At 40.1% G+C, this 12,527-nt stretch overlaps 1 protein-coding gene across 2 annotated transcripts in view; it reads left to right on the forward strand.

Moving 5' to 3' along the window:
* Positions 1–3,093: 3,093 nt before the first annotated feature.
* The window catches only part of cfap299 (cilia and flagella associated protein 299), an 81,206-nt gene continuing 71,772 nt past the window's right edge, over positions 3,094–12,527 (forward strand). For both annotated transcript variants that reach the window (XM_038704724.1, XM_038704725.1), the window contains exons 1-2: positions 3,094–3,239; positions 5,900–6,042. In XM_038704724.1, coding sequence (XP_038560652.1) covers positions 3,132–3,239; positions 5,900–6,042 — 251 coding nt within the window. In that variant the 5' untranslated portion in view covers positions 3,094–3,131. The remainder of the gene's footprint in view (positions 3,240–5,899; positions 6,043–12,527) is intronic.

The following is a 12,527-nucleotide window of genomic DNA, read 5'->3' on the forward strand; positions in this document are numbered from 1 at the left end:
TCAAGCCTGTCCCCACCAGCCCACTGCTGCTCTTTCCTCCTCCTCCCAGGATCATTGACAACGAGCCCGCCTACACCGTGCAGAGGATTCAGTGTCTTGTGGACTGAGAGGCGTACGGCCCTGCTCCGACTTTTTTTTATCAGCCTGGAGGTGTGTGAGACTGCTTTGTTTTTGTTGTCCCCTTGGTGTGGCTGCGTTTGTGTTTGGGCCTTTTTTCCTTTCTCTCCCTCATCTGCAGGTTGCCAGGAGGTGTCTGCTGCCTGGGGAGCTGATTACACACACCTGCACGTGATTTGCACTCCCTCGGGTTCCTGTCCTATTTAAGTGGCGGCCTGACATCCTGTCCTCGCCGGATCTTTAAGTCGTTTTCGTACGTCTTGGCTACCAGCTTGCTAGATTGAATTTGTACCTGTATTCTGCCCGTTTGCAAAACTTATTAACTAACCTGTGTCTCCTGTGTTCGGAAAACCTACTCCTCCCCCACCTCCTGGATCTCTCTCCTGCCTGTTGCCTGCCTGCTTCTCCGCCTTGATCCCAGTCAGCTTCCCTCGCCTGTCTGCTCTGCCTGCCCCGGTCTCCGCAGCCGCCACCAGCTCTCTTGTTTAATAAATCTCTGAGAACCAGCCCTAGTGTCCAGTCTATTCCTGGGTCTTATCTGAAGCGTGACAACATCTTAGAATCATATCCACCATTACGCATGAGTTTTCATTTTCTACTGCGCCTTCCGGTAATCTGTGTGTTTTTTTTTTTTTTTTTTTTTTTTTTTTCACAAGTCTTATCAGGACCAGCCCTGACAATGTTGGAGCCCTAGGCGAGATTTTAAATTGGCAACCCCCATGCCCAACCCTAAAGTCCACCTCAGGGGTTGGGGTCATCAGTATCCACAGGAAGAAACATTCAGTAGCCAAACTCACAATTTTAGCATGTATAGATGAACAACAAGTCAGTAATCATGGTCAATGAATACATGTGATCCGCATACTTGTCAACCTCAACATCATAGCCTAAATTGGGAGACCAAACAATTTAGTTTCAATGGTGGAGGGGACAGAAATGATGAGGGTGTAGGGGTCCTCCCCTAGGAAAATTTTAAGTATTGAAGACTTCCTGCATTCTGGGGAAAATTTCTGCCTCAATTATGGTGGGAAATTCTCAATTTATGTAAAGGGAAACGCACAATTCAGACAGCAGGTGACGATTCATTACATCCAAAAAATGTTCACATTCAATGCACATTCAGAATCTGTCCCACATATCTTAGTTCTCTGACATGTCCAAAAGTCGTAACATAACGAGACTGTCATCACTACTAAATATTCATAATATTTAAGTCTACCTGCTCTATACTCTGTTGTGCATTACTTATTGCTCCGCTGGAATTATATCCTTTAGACAGTCTGACCGTCACAGTGCACAGACTGCATGTGAAACCGAAACCAACTGAAACACCACAAATCCACACACGTTCACTTCAGCAGCTCACAGTCCCAAACAGAGTATGCGCCTCAGGTTTTAGATGTTTATATTGCAAAACACTACATGACTCTTTAAAACTGTTTCAATATAATATCCGATTACCTGTGGATACAGCAGCTGGGCAGAGTTGATTCGCGCCGAGTCGAAAACCTTCTCTTGCAGCGCCCGCTGACATTTCGTGCCCTAGCCCATGTCGCCTATGCCACAGACCGGCCCTGAGTCTATCCAAATCTTCTAAATTTTTCAAAACGTAGGCCTATGTACAGTAGGCTATATTTAGTTTATGTGAACCTGTCTCACAATGAGCAAGCAAAAACTCACAGACCTTGAGCAGAACCAGGCTCTGGGTGGGCTGTTCATCATCTCTCAGTGACACACGGGGATATGGTGAGCATATTGTGAACATTTTAGAAACACATAGGCCTACTAGCTTAAAGAGTTTAAATTTGGATTGATTTTTGTAAGGAAAAATGCAATAAAATACTTTTTTACATTTGACACTACAAAAATCTTTGAGGATCAAAGTTCACTCTTGACTTTGAAAACAGCAGTTGAGAAACTGCAAAAATCTTTACTGGACTAGCCTTTTTCATAGCTGACATTTTGTAGTAACGGCTAGGCTAAATGTTGTTTCTAGGACTGAGACAAAAGCAAAATAACCATGAAGAAAATACTGTTTATAAGTTAATATTGTGCTGTATAATCATCTTAACACAGTTGAACTGCTATATAACTTTAACAGTACTGTTTACCTTTACCAATATCCTTTGATAAACATTTATTTGAAAGTCAGCTAAAATGAGTCAGGAGACAGAAAAAGAGAGAACACAGAATAAGAACAGAAGTTTTTCATTTCTTATTCATACTGGTGTTAAATAATGAAGTGAGTCTTTATTTTGAGGTAAGAAAGTCTATTTTTTGAGTTGAACTTGAAGGAGCGGGATCCCCTATTGACCAACTTACATCTCGAATGCTCTGCCCACCTAACATGCCTGCCATCTGCCACTTCCTTTAGTCTTATTTTCTGTCTGCATATGGTCCTTTTGGCCTTAAGTCACATGGCTGTTGCATTAGAGTTCATGTAGAAATTATAATAAAATTATTAATCATTACCTCACTTTCCGTGGACATCATTGCAGAGTTGTTAAAAGTCATGCGGAATGAGACATTTTAAACAAAATGATAATAAAAGATGATAATGACAGCCAAGAGTCACAGTGTTTCTGTAGCCTAAATGGAGCGGGGAACAATCCCACTGAACATTTTATTCTGTGTTTTACAGCCAGTAAAGGCGCCAAATAGTGTATATTTGCCAGGATGTGGGGAATGACATCATGGGAGTGGATTACTTTGTCATCTTGTACATTATTCCAGCTTTAGGCCCAACAGTCTATGAAGTGTAAATTGAGTTCAGTGAAGTTTATCAGGCACACATCGGCTAATTATACATACATACAAAGATATAGGGATGAGGTATTTTTTAATTTTAATGACATAAGGTCAATGATGAGGTCCAAATCAGACTTCTTTTTCGTCTTCTTAGGTCCATCAGTCACACTTCACCTGTTGACTTCCGCTTCCTGTGATGTGCCGCCAACATTAGTAAAGGTAGGACGGTTGCCATAGCAGCCTTTTACAACACAGACAGCGTGAAGATGGAGTACAGCACACCCGCCCGTTTCCACGGCTCTATAACACATTTTAAAGTGTACGAAGACTATCTAGACTCCAGAGTCACACCGATGGATTTATTTTACTTAAAAGTGAGTCTCTCTGTTACAAACTACTGATTTTAGCCGTCCATGTAGCGTTAGGTTCTGTTTTGTACACCACGTCAGAACCGCATTAATTAAGATGCCAGTTTAAGGTTATCTTTGCAAGTCTGTAGCAGTTCAAGCTATTAAAACATAACGTTGGACTTTTCAAAATTACCAAGACCCCTTCTTCCATTCGGCATTTACAAAATCCTCCAGCCCATTCTTATTAATAATAACGTACGTTCTTTTGGTTGAGATTCCTTGCTTTCAAGTTACTGGTGCAATAATTGTAACTTACTGTAGCAAGAATGCTATGAAGCAAAAATCTCGATTTTAAAAGTTGACTTTTTTATTACTGTATGTGCCGAAGTGAACATTGTGTCCTTAAGATGAGTATATTGATTTAAGGGACCTTTTACGAGGTATGCCTATCTTACCCGTAAGCAAGGTAACACAATTGTCAAAACTCTGAATGGAATCTGGCGTATAGTCCTCTTAGTCAAAACAACGTAGCGTATTTAAGTGGCTACTTTACCTGCCTTACGTGAAGTCACGTTAAAGTACACAACGTGTTTTTGTTTGTTCTTATTTTATTTTATCGTTGTTTTTCATTAGCACGCAATAACTCTTGCTACATAAAGCAGTGATCTGCCAAATGCTGGCTTTGCCATAGGGGAAATTTTTCTTGGTGTAGTGTCTGTCGTTGTACACTAGGTGGCAGTCACACACAGGTTTGGTAATAGAGCTTTAAACAATGGATTCACTAAGCAGCTACAACAATGCACTTATTTCCTTAGTCTTTGTCAAAATGAAGACCAAAAGACACCTAAAAGTCTAAATGAATCATTTGTCCTATATTGGTGTAAGTGAAACTGCTATTTAGCAAATTAGCAGAGTTCACAAAACTCCACAAATCCAAGTTAGACACTTATACCGCAATATGGTCAATATGGAGTGAAAATCCAAAATTTATGATAAGATATTCAGACGTTTTAAAAGTTTTAAAATTATTCAAATTGTATAGTTTCAAGAATTCGGAAATGTAAATGTTGTTATTGCCTGAAATGTGTCCACCATTAGATTGACCAAAACATGCTGGCCTCATTCTGTCTTTATTCTGTCCACTGATTTATTTAACAGAAAAGGGTGATTCATAGCACAGATAGAGGTCTTTTTAAAATATTTATAACTATATAAATGAAGATATAGATGTTCTTTCAGGCTGTAAGTTAGAATTTATATCTTCTTGTTAGTGGAATCATATTTCGATTTTCTTAGATCTCTTCAGGTTTTTCTTTCTTACTTGCAAACAAGTTGGCTATTTCTAAATAGGCTTGAATTGAAACCGCCTATCAGAAATGGGCAATCTTGCTTTTGCCCAGCAGATGGCACACTTACTAATGATATGTGTAGTGTCTGTGTCTGCTTTGTTTGAACACCTGTGTCCACACAGAGTAGAGAACAACTTATATCTGACCTGATAATCAGCTGCTTTCAATCACAGTCAAACTCAATCACCCCTATGTGACATAACACAGTCAGTCCAGGTCATCTAACCTGTGCAGTCATGCTGATAAGGTCTAAGTTCTGATAAATCAGCTAATTATAAACCTGTTTTTCCTGGATGATGACATTTAGGACTTGTCACAAACTATGAATATAAAACTCAAAAAAAGTGGTTAAATAGGTTTGTATTATAAAGCCAGTATGGCTTTTGCCAGGTTAGATGTTGTAGAGTATTAGTCCAGGTCCTGCATGGTGTGTGGACTGTTAGAAGCAGCTCATTCAAATAGACTTATTCAATGAGCCTTGAAAATGTAGACAATGATTTTCAGGCCAATTTTAGGACCAGCAAATGTCTGAGACTCATTTCTGGTGAGCCACATCAAAGTTAAAGGAAAATATAACTTTTCCTCTGGGGTGCGGACGCAGGCCCGGCTGCTGGGATTTTGGGTAGGAGGACATGTGGCGGAAGCTTTGATCTGACAAGCCACAGGATTTGACAGCAAGATTTGGTTTTTAGATGATGACTTTATGGCTTGGCTTTAATGACGGCGGCTCTGCTAACGGTGATTGGATTAATGTAGCTAATAATCCCTGCGGAGGAAGTGACACATGTACGCTCACACACACTCAGAAAATGAATGGACCTGTAGGCATGAAATCACACTTAACCCACTGCGATGCAGAGCAGGCTGTCACTTCCATATTTTGGGGGAGGGAAGTGTAATGGCAAATTTAAACCAAATTTCAGAGCGGGGAGACTCGCAAAAATAGCCACTGATTGAACAGTTGGTGCAACAACGGAAAATCAGTCAATAATTTTTAATTTGTCAAGCAAATATGTCAAATATTCTCTGGTTCCAGTTTCTAGATGTGTTGTTTTATATCACTGTTAATGTTTAGCTGTTGGACTGTTTGCTGGACAAAACAATTGAAAGGGCTCAGGGAAATTGTCACTACTCTCTGACATTTAATAATACTAGATAATAGTAGTTGCACCCCTAAATTGGCCTCTAAGAAGAGTAGTGTAAAAATAAATCGCAACAATCACAGCTTATCACAGCCAGATTTCAAGACTGTCAACATCTTACAATCTTCAGCCCTGCCTGCAGGCCGTGTCCCCTCTCCCTGACTGACTCCTCTCCTTTTCTTTTCTCATGCAGAGCAGGGAGTTGGCCCGTAAGCTGGTAGAGCACGGCCACAAGGGCACGGTCCTGAGCAGGGAGGAATTTGAGGAGAAGAAAGCAGCTGCACAGGCTGCAGAGGCCGCGAAGAGCAACACTTTCTACAACAGGAGCCGGCCAGTGTGAGTTAAATTCTCACCAACCCACCGTGCTCACTGACTAACACGGGAGACAAATTCACACCAACCACCAGTCAAATGCTAGAACATCAGGAGACTTTGTTATATTCTGAAAAATTAAATTTAGCTGTTTTAAAGTCCGACTGTGGTGAGTGGATTTTGGAATCAATCAGTCCCTGTAGCCAGGAGGAGAAAAGTTACTCTCCTGGTCTCTGCCTCTCTATGTTAGTGTTCTGTGGTTCACTGAAATGACTTCTCATTCAGTGTGAAGGAATAATATTTTAAATGAGTGATCCTCACTCCTCTCTCTTGAATGTGTTTGTTTTGGTGGAAGCTTGGGGCTCCCCGTGCATCAGTTTCCGTACTAGTGCTGTGATGCCTCAGCCAGTTCCAGTTAAAAACCAGATCCATCTCAGGCCATATTTTTGTCAAAGGATATGACAAAAAATATGGCCATGAAGTGAATTATCCACACATTTTAAATTGAACTTTTCATGTACTTTATTATCTTTCTCTGCTATCAAGGTGTTTTGTGTGATTTCAAATTTGCAAGATAAAAAGCGGTGCCCGACGAGAAAGAAAAGCCACTATTCATCTGGTGGACTGTTGTTTGTTGAGCAAAACACTAGCTAGCAGCTTCAAGATTGCTACTACTGTTATATCTCTGTTATTGTATTGGCAATGTACAGTAAATAATACTCACACTTGAGAAAAATTAGCAGCGTGGCTGAAGTTATCACAAAGACAATGATTCTATCCTTGTTTTAACTCTTGTGGGGTAAACAGTAAAATTATTCCTGTTATTAGGTATTCCAGGAATGTGCACCTGTTTGATTGCCGAATGATACTGCGTTGGATTGCTGCAAAAGTTGAGTCAGCTTCAACGGTTTTGTCGTACAACCTTGTGGGTTTTTTTGCCAGGGCTCTCGATGTCACGATCCTCACTCTGCCAGTGCAGAAGTCTGCAATTTTGACACTGTACTAAGAATGTGAATTTTACAGGCATAAAGTCAATGGAAAGACATAGTTACTGAAGATGCAAATTCAAGGTGCTGCAAATGCCTGTGCCAGTTAAAAATCAAGCCCTCATTCAGAGGCTGAACTGAACACAAAGGCACAGTCAGTGTGTAGTTTGTTAGCTAGCTTACAGCTAATGTCTGTAGAGTTTAGGGCTCCACCTAATGATTCATTTCATTGTGGATTAATTGTTTCGTCTATGACATGTTAAAAAAGCTTGATCAGATACCACTCACCACTGCGATGCCTTCGATTTGCTTGTTTTGTCCGACTAACAGACCAAAAGCCTAAAGATATTCATTGTATTAATATGACCCAGGGATATATGGCATTAGCTTACTAGTGTGAGAGAATATATTTTTTAAATATATACAATGTATTTCACAACATCTTTTTCTTTCTTTCAGTCTTTCTGCAACGAGCGGCAGCGGTAGTATCTAGAGGAAAATGTAAAATGCATTTTTGGCTGAAGTTCTGCTCAGCTAATCAAAGCATAACCGGTCATAAAATCTCAATCTTTTATAGTTATATCCGGTGCGGGAGCTCATACAATCCTTTTGCCTTTTACAAAATAGAGGATAAATGGGAGTAATTCATCAAGACCATGTCCTACATGAGCAAGGCTTTTATTTGAACAAGGCCCGTCCATCTGTCTAAATTCAAATAAAAATTGTTAACATAAACAAGCTGAATGACAAAACTACAATCTGGAGTGCTCTATAAACTAACCCTCTAGAGAAAAGTGATCACACAGATATTGTTCTCATTCTTGATGAAGCCATGTGGTTGTGGTATCTCCTTTGATGACAAGCCAGAACAGACTCCAAATAAGACCATTCACCACACACACACACACACACACACACACACACACACACAGGGTTTTGGAGGTATCCAAACATTTACCTGCTAGGTGTTGAATTTGATTGAACCCTCAGATGCTTATCCAAACGTGCAGATGTCTCGCTGTTGCCTCCCGCCCCTCCCCAAACGTCTGTGAACAGCAGTGACACTGGTGAAATGGGAGCCTCCACACCTGCACTTACAGTGATACTAGGCCACAAAGCCTTTCATCTTGTCCCAACAGGATCCAGGGCAATGTTGTACAGGAACATTGGGATGTTATATACACAGCGGTCTGTTCTGTCTCCAAGATCTACATCCATGTAGAGTCTGTTTCAAAGGCTGTTATCCTGAAATGTGTTTGTATGTGTCCAAGCTATGTTTGGCATAAAACGCCACATGGACAACATCCCGTCTCAGTGATTTTAAAGGAATGCTCCACAGAAATCTGTCATTTGAGTATTAAATACTCCACCATGTAGTTTTGAAAAGTTTGTGGCTTGCTTTTTTTGTGAACGACGGTAGTAGTCAGTTTTGATTCACAGCAGTTGCATTAGATTCCAATTGTGACAAAGTGAAATAAAGCATCTAAACATTCATAAAAACACTATCCACACTAGCATTAAAAGAAATTTTAATTTTAAACTGTCCATAACTCAAAGATATTATATTATTTTTCACAAAGGACAAAGAAAAGCAGCAAAACAGTCCCCTCCAAAAGTGTTGGAACAAATTCCTTTGTTTTTGTTGTTCACAGAAGACATTTGGGTTTAAGATCAAAAGATGAGGATGAGACAAGAGTTCAGAATTTCAGCTTTCATTTCCTGGTATTCACATCTAGATGTGTTAAACAACTCAGGACATATCACCGTTTGTATTAGACCGCAGCATTCTTAGGTGAGCAAAAGTAATGGAACAAATAATTTTAAAGTAAATAACATTTAATATTTGGTGGCATAACCCTTGCTTGCAATAACTACCTCAAGCCTGCGACCCATCGACATCACCAAACTGTTGCATTCTTCGTTTGTGATGCTATTCCAGGCTTTTACCGCAGCTTCTTTCACTTCTTGTTTGTTTCGGGGTGTTTCTCTCTTCAGTCTCCTCTTAAGGAGGTGAAATGCAGCTCTGTTGGGTTAAAGTCAGGTGACTGACTTGTCCAGTCTGAAACCTTCCTTTTTTCCCGCTGATGAAGTCCTTTGTTTTGTTGGCAGTGTGCTTTGGCTCATTGTCCTGCTGCATGATAAACTTCCTCCCCATTAGTTTCAATGTATTTCTCCGTAAATTGGCAGACAAAATGTTTCTGTCCACTTCTGAATTCATTCTGCTGCTAACATCATCAGTTACATCATCAATAAATATTAATGAGTCTGTTCCAGAAGCAGCCATGCACGCCCAAGCCATGACATGACCTCCACCATGCTTCACAGATGAGCTTGTATGCTTCGAATCATAAGCAGTTCCTTTCTTTCTTTCTTTCTTTTTTTTGGCCTTTCCATCACTTTGCTAGAGATTCATCATCAGTCCATAAGATTTTGTTCCAGAACCTTTGCGGCTCATCTCTGTACTTCTTTGCAAATTTCAATCTGGCCTTCTGGTTCCTACTGCTGATGAGTGGTTTGCATCTTGTGGTGTTGCCTCTATATTTCTGCTCTCTGAGTCTTCCAACAGTGGATTGTGATACCTTCACTCCTGCACTGTGGAGGTCGTTGGTGATGTCACTTACTGATGTTTTGGGGGTTTTCTTCACAGCTCTCACGATATTTCTGTCATCAACTACTGTTGTTTTCCTTGGCCGACCTGTTCGACGTCTGCTTGCTATGCCCAATGTTTGTCCAGTGGCTCTGGTCGATTATCCTTCTTTTCTCAGCGTGACAATGGCTTAACACATCTAGATGTGAATCCCATAGACAGCTTTCTGGTTTTCTTTTTTTATTCATCCTCTTTAACAGGAAATGCAGTCTTTATAGGTTTGAACCAAGGATGAAAACTTAGACTAGTCATGCAGAGTTATTTAACGTTTGGACAATCAACCTAAAAGGCAACACCTGGGCAACAAGAAATATCTGTTTGTCACATGTTCCAATAGTTTTGCTCACTTGAAAAATGGGTGGGTTCAAACAAACGGTGGTATGTCCTGAGTTGTTTAACTCATCTAGATGTGAATACCAGGAAATGAAAGCTGAAATTCGGAACTCTTGTCTCATACTCATCTTTTGATCTTAAACCCAAATGTCTTCAGTGAACAACAAAAACAAAGGAATTTGCATTACCGTTCCAATACTTTTGGAGGGGACTGTATGTTTGATTTTTTTGCTTATAAAGAGAATTAAATGATAAGCAATTTTACCAGTTCTACACCTTTCAAACATACGGGGGGTTAATATTTGAGACTCAAAACATTTTCTGTGGAGGATTCCTTTAATATTTAGCCACAGCCTTTACAAAGCCACATTCTAACTTGCAAAGCCTGTGTAACTTTGTCTTAACCAGACACATGTGTTTAATGAGTGTCAGCACTAAGGAAGTATAAGGAAGTAAGTGCAATAGTGTAATAAGGAAGCAGAGTTCTTTCCATTTGGTCTTTTATATATTGAATTTGACAGCAACCATGTACAAAAAAAACATTACTTTTAAACAATGAGAATAGATTTTTTGTGCCAGGTTTAAGTTGCTTTCCATCTGCCCGGGTCATTTTAATGATTTTTTATTTAAATACTAAAACACCTGTTCGAGAAACACAGAGAGACTACATGAAATATTTGGTTCAAATACAAAATAGCCTCAAAATAGCCTTTCTGGCAGACTCCTTTGTAATGTTTGCCAGTATAAATTATCGAGTACCTTGTTTTTCATCAATGCCCTGCAGTAGACAGATGAAAATGCCCTGTTAATAATCGGACATTGCTGGGAAAGACATCACTCAGTTTTGCAGTCTGTTGTTCTGAGCTGGCTGGACCCCAGCAAGTGGTTTTTGAATCCTCTCCAAGGTAATTAACCAGCCGGGTTATGTTATTTCAAAAGAAAAAAACACTTCATATTAAATGTGATCCCGTTCTGGGTAAATGATAGCTTATAGCAAATGAATGTACATTTTTCATATTCAGTTTAAACCTTAAATAATCATCTGATACGTCTGCTCTCTTTGAGGTTTTCTCATACTTTTGTCAGTCATTATGTGACCGGAGAGTGAAGTGTGGGTGAAGAATTTAAGTACATTTCACCTGCTGTTTAGATTATTGCTTCTATGCCAACAACCTGTAGGCAACAGCATTTTAAGTCTTATTTTATATATGATTTTTGAAGTAATTAACAGCTTTCATAGCTTTCCCACACTTCAAAATTTGACATTGTGCAAAAGACCTTGACAAGACTACCACAACACAACTAACACAAAAACCGCAGAGCATTTGCAGACTTTTCCCATCAAAAGTGTCAAGTGTGAGCAGTCCCCCCCCCCTCGTCTGTGTCTAAATGCAGATTGCCGTTTCCTCTGTGGTTTTCTGATTGGACTTCCACCAACCTGACCCCCTGACCTCCTGTTGTGGTCACATTGTGAAAACACGAGCCCCAGAATGCAATGTACCACCTGCGAAGTGACCGAGCACAATCAGCACAAAACTGGCTTTGGTGGTTGTTGCTTGGGCTAGCATAGAAAAAAAAAATCCGTCGGTCCATCCAATCTTAAAATGATAGTTAGGAATAACCATGCATTTGGATTTGCATGTATTTGTGCCTCTTTTCAACAAATGGTCAATTATTTTTCAACAATGTGTACATCCCTAAAGACTTTGGCACCTGCATAGTCCTCATGGCACTGCGTAGCCATGATGTTTTGGGAATGACTTCCCTGAAGGCCTTAACCTATTTCTCCCAAGGCATGTCTTTTTTCACTGTTCTGTCACTGCTCTGTGTTTTTTCCCCCCTTCCTTTCTCTTCTTTTCAACCTCCCTGTGCTCTCTTGGAGACCTTTAGTGCCTGCAGGTGTATAAATAGAGCTGTTTTCAATTAAGGGCTAACCTCGCCTGTAGCGTGCATCTGATCAATGAATGCCCCTGCACCTGTGGTAATAAAATACCAAGGGAGTGGAGATAGTGCCGTGAATGCTAATCAGATGTTGCCCTGTTGTTGCCCTGCCTCATTTTTAAGGACAACACGCTCCTCCTGACAGCTTGGCTGTGAAAAAGGGGCGAGGGGGGGCTTTGCCAGCACATCACAAAAAGACCAAACAAAGGGCCTGGTGCTCTCATCAGACATAAGTGAAATTCAATACATGATTGAAAAAGGAAACTTGAATGAATGGGATGCTTGGTCAGTTGTGCAGTTGTTTGGTTAGGGGGAAGCTGAATGGGGAGTCAGAATCAACAAATAGTTGCAAAAGAACAGGGTTGGGTTCTGACTGTCAGTTTAAAATTTGGATCAGATTTCAAGATAGCAAACCTGGATTTGTTGAGCTGAGTCTCATCCAATCTTGTGTTTTGTTTTTAGCAAGAAGTGGTGTGTAAACCAAGGTAGCTTTTATCTAGCTAGCAAATATCTTATTTTAGTCTGTTGATTATCAATCTTTCATTTTTAGCTATCAAAATGTTAATGATTTTGTAACTTTTATTACGTGTTGAAATGTGAAC

This window comes from Micropterus salmoides, unplaced genomic scaffold (genome assembly GCF_014851395.1).
Source record: "Micropterus salmoides isolate LMB-PRFRI ecotype aquatic unplaced genomic scaffold, ASM1485139v1 Ms_hic_scaffold_7, whole genome shotgun sequence".
In the NCBI taxonomy this organism is placed as follows: Eukaryota; Metazoa; Chordata; class Actinopteri; order Centrarchiformes; family Centrarchidae; genus Micropterus; species Micropterus salmoides.